The 3,753-nt window shown below is 50.0% G+C and overlaps 2 protein-coding genes across 2 annotated transcripts in view; one reads left to right on the top strand and one right to left on the bottom strand.

Moving 5' to 3' along the window:
- ATR (ATR serine/threonine kinase) overlaps positions 1 to 3,036 on the bottom strand; it is a 35,450-nt gene extending 32,414 nt beyond the window's left edge. The window contains exons 1-4 of the mRNA XM_027906575.1: positions 2,939 to 3,036; positions 1,974 to 2,065; positions 966 to 1,109; positions 6 to 729 (exon numbers count right to left, since the gene is read on the bottom strand). Of these exons, the coding sequence (XP_027762376.1) occupies positions 6 to 729; positions 966 to 1,109; positions 1,974 to 2,065; positions 2,939 to 2,997 (1,019 nt within the window). The 5' untranslated portion in view covers positions 2,998 to 3,036. The remainder of the gene's footprint in view (positions 1 to 5; positions 730 to 965; positions 1,110 to 1,973; positions 2,066 to 2,938) is intronic.
- Positions 3,037 to 3,554: 518 nt separating this feature from the next.
- The window catches only part of PLS1 (plastin 1), a 35,602-nt gene continuing 35,403 nt past the window's right edge, over positions 3,555 to 3,753 (top strand). Inside the window, exon 1 of the mRNA XM_027906571.1 lies at positions 3,555 to 3,596. The gene's annotated coding sequence lies outside the window, so the exon portion shown is untranslated. The remainder of the gene's footprint in view (positions 3,597 to 3,753) is intronic.

Raw genomic sequence — 3,753 nt, 5'->3', positions numbered from 1 at the left:
GACACCTGAACACATCCCCCTCAAACAGTGCACAGAGCTTCTCCAGCAGCATGTTCAAGTAGACAGGTTCAATCTTCTTGTAAAAATCTGCTTCAAAAGGCAACAACGTCCTCACTAACAGTAAGAGTGGTTCTCCAAGGAGTTCTGATTCCTCAGTATCCATTCCAAGGGTTGACTGCAGAACTTCAAGAAAGACTGTGAAGAAAACACTGGCCAGTTGTTCCGGAGGTCCTCCCAAATGAATTAATTTCACCAGAAACTTCATGGCCAAAGTTTTAACTTTTGGACAGCCATAGTCCAACAGGGAGCAGCCTATCCCCCAGAGAACAATATCCTGTCTGGCAAAAAACACATCTGCAACAATATCTGTCAGAACAGACATTAATATAACCTCCAAACACTCCACATTGGGCATACCCATCAGCTGCAGTGGTGCCAGTCTTAAATATCCCACTGTGTCACTTATATTGCTTGAGAATCTCTTCACAGTCACTGGCCAGGTCAGTCCATTTCCCCTGAGATCTTTCTGTGCATCTCTTTCGTGCAAGATGATTAAGTCTTGGAAAAGCTGCAGCAAGTCTTTAGTCAGTACCTCAAAAACGGAGCAGCTCTTCACTTTGAACAGAAAGAGCAAAGAGCAGATGACCTCAGCAATGTTCCTGTGCAGGGTGCTGCAGTTTGGAGCTGCAGCGATTCGGAGGAGCCTCGTGATGATCCAGTTACTGAACTCTAGGACCAGGAAAGAGAAAGAGCAAAAGGAAAGTTATGAAGATAAAAAGCACAGTCTCCTAATGAGCACTGTCTAGAGAGTAGATTGCTTATCAGGAAAACAAAGGGAAGCTCCTCGAGGTAAGTGCATGTTGGCCCAGTACACAGAGCCTTCACTGGGACAGTTATTCTGCAGATGCCATTGGGAAACAGGAAAAGAGGAGGGAGCAGCACACACAACATTTTCAACAACTCACCAATGCAGCTGCATTCAGTTTCCTCCTGATTCCCATCCACATTTACAAACATAAGGGGGGAAGATTTCATGATATGTTGAATAAAATCAAGTAACATCACAGAACTTGGCTGTGAATCGGATTTCTTAATTAGTTCCAAAGCAACTTGAAAAAGAAAGAGAAGACAACAATACTTGAATTAGCATTGCCATGAGTCAACTTCACCGTTTTGTTCACACCTAATGAGGATATTTTTATATATATAAAATACTATGATAGGGTTTTGAACCTCCCAAATTACTTCTTTATCAAGAGTATGCTCTTTTAATCCACGAAGATGATTTTGTGCGTGTGCACAACCCTCTGTGTGACTCCAAACTGTCTGAAGAAAAATACAAATTCCTCAATAAATATTATTAACACCACATGCATTAACATTCAGTTAACATCCTGTCCAAGTGTGTGATGAGTGAAGAACAGCAAACACCTAACATTTCCCCAGGTTTATAGTCCTGGTAGAGAGTCACCCTTACTCTGATTCTCCTCGATGCAAGTGTGCAGATAATTGAAATTACAGTTTAATAGTGTGCGTGTTTCATAGTGATCAAAAGGTGGGTGAAGTACTGTAATAACTGGAACCTTAACATTATTTAGTGTGCACTAAAGCGAGGCTTTGTTAGAATTCCAAGTATTTTAATTCTGAAAGACACGTGTGAGTATTAAGAATTGCAAGCTATATTACTGATTAACAATCACAGTACAGGATACTCCTGCTTTTCCACGTTGCCAGCACTTGTATTCAAACAACCCTGCACTGCATTTCCCCCCTCTTTTTTGGGGGTATGTGTATTTAGTTCTTCTTACTTCACATCATAACAGAAAATATGGAATTTATTTAAAAATAAGTCAGAAATGGTACTGTATTCAACTAGATCTTTCTGGGAATGAGAGTTGTAACTTGTATTTTCGGCAGGAATTACTTAAAGCGTGAAGCAGAAAATTTTAAAAGAACGGGGATGTAATGCTTACCAACATCCACATCTGTAAGAATCCTGTCAATAAACTGGCAGAGGATTTGTCTTGGTTTCTGCACAACGGTGTTGTATTCTTCTGGGCTAGCACTAAAATTAAAAGTACAGTATTTTGATGTTATCAGTTTTTAAAGTGCAAAATAATTATTCGAAGTCTGTCTCAACAACACAGTGTTAAACACTGATTTTTTTTTTTTTCTTCTAGAAGTCTTCCAAAGGAAACACAAATTGCTTTCTTGGGTTTTGTTTCTGTTTTGTTGGGGTTTTTGTTTGGTTGGTTTTGGAGGGGTTTTGTTTGTGTGTGGGGTTTTTTGTTGGTTTTGTTTTGTTTGCTTGTTTAGTGACAAGCCTGTCACTCCTTCTCCTTAGTCTTCAGAGGTACAGAGGGTTTATAATGACCTAAAATGCCTTTAATTTTGTTATGCATTTATGTTTGATATACACTAAATCCACACCTGACATCCTAAGGGATTTATTCCCATGTTACCACCATGCAACAAACCAGCACTGGTGCAGACAAAAAGGAAGATAAAGAACCTGTTTCACTTTTTGAACTAACCAGAATGATTCGGCTGGACAGGTACAGACACCCCGGTAAGAGGTGCCAGCAGCGGCTGCCCAGGGGGCTGAGAAGGCGGTCAGCTCTTGTCAACTCACACTTCCAGCATAAAATTTTGCCTCCACACCAGCCCCCTGCCTGACACAGAACAAAGCTGCGCATTTCGTGCTGCCACTGAAACCTCAGAGCCAAACACGTCCCAGGTCGTTGGACTCACAGAGAGAGCGGACACAAACCCTGGCAGGGCCGGCACGGGGGACGAGCTGAGGGGCGGGCACGGCCCCGGGACACCCCTCACGGCGGCGGGACAGGAATCACCTCCTCCCCCGCCACCCGCCGCTGCCGGCCGCCTCCCCGCAGCCCCGCAGACACAAACACAGCCCGCCACCCCCGTCCCGGCGTACCCGGCGAGCTCCCGCAGCGCGGGGATCATGGAGGCCATGCCCAGGCCCTGCTCCGCCATCGCCGCGCTTTGAATCGGGCGGCGCCGCGCGGGGCGGGACGGCGGCCGGCGAGGCCCAAACCTCCTCCCGGCTTCAACCGCTTCGCCGCCGCGCGCGCTCCCTCAGGGGCTCGGCGTGCCCCGCGGGGCGAGGCGAGGAGCGGGAGCCCCGCACAGCCGGGGGGGCACTGAGGGGCCGGCAGCGACACCCCCGCCACCACGGGCGGGGGCTCCCGGGGACCACAGCGGAGAAGCGCCGCAGAGTTTATAGGGGGGCTGACAGGGAGGAGGGGAATGGTCCGAGAGTAAGGGGCGGCCAAGAAGAAACTTTGGCGGACGCTGAGAAGGCGCCGCTTACACCGCTGGGTGCAGCTCCCGCCCCGCCCCGCAGGTGCACCGGGGTGTGAGGTGCGGGACAGCCCCGCGGGGACCGCCCCGAGAGACCCCCGGCCCGGCCCGCCCCTGCCATCGCCCCGCCCGCCCGCTCGGCCCGGCCCGGCCCCGCGCCAGCAGCAGCGGGTGCGGCGGCGCTGCGGGACACGGCGGGCACAGTGCGGGACACGGCGGGCACAGTGCGGGACACGGCGGGCACAGTGCGGGACACTGAGGCCGCCGGGCAGGTGGGCAGAGCGGGGCGCGGAGCAGCGGGAGGGCTGGGCAGGGGTGCGCTGGGCAGGGGTGCGGGCTCGGCGCTCCGCCCCGCAGGTAGCGGTGCCTGAGCGGCGTTGAAAACCACTGGGTTTCTGGTTTATTGCTGTTACTTTTTTTTTTTTTTTT

This window comes from Empidonax traillii, unplaced genomic scaffold, assembly GCF_003031625.1.
Source record: "Empidonax traillii isolate 1590-97213 ecotype Southwest subspecies unplaced genomic scaffold, ASM303162v1 scaffold1322:size239206, whole genome shotgun sequence".
Classification (NCBI taxonomy): Eukaryota; Metazoa; Chordata; class Aves; order Passeriformes; family Tyrannidae; genus Empidonax; species Empidonax traillii.
Note: the sequence above shows the minus strand (reverse complement) of the source record. Positions and strands in the feature narration are given on the sequence as shown.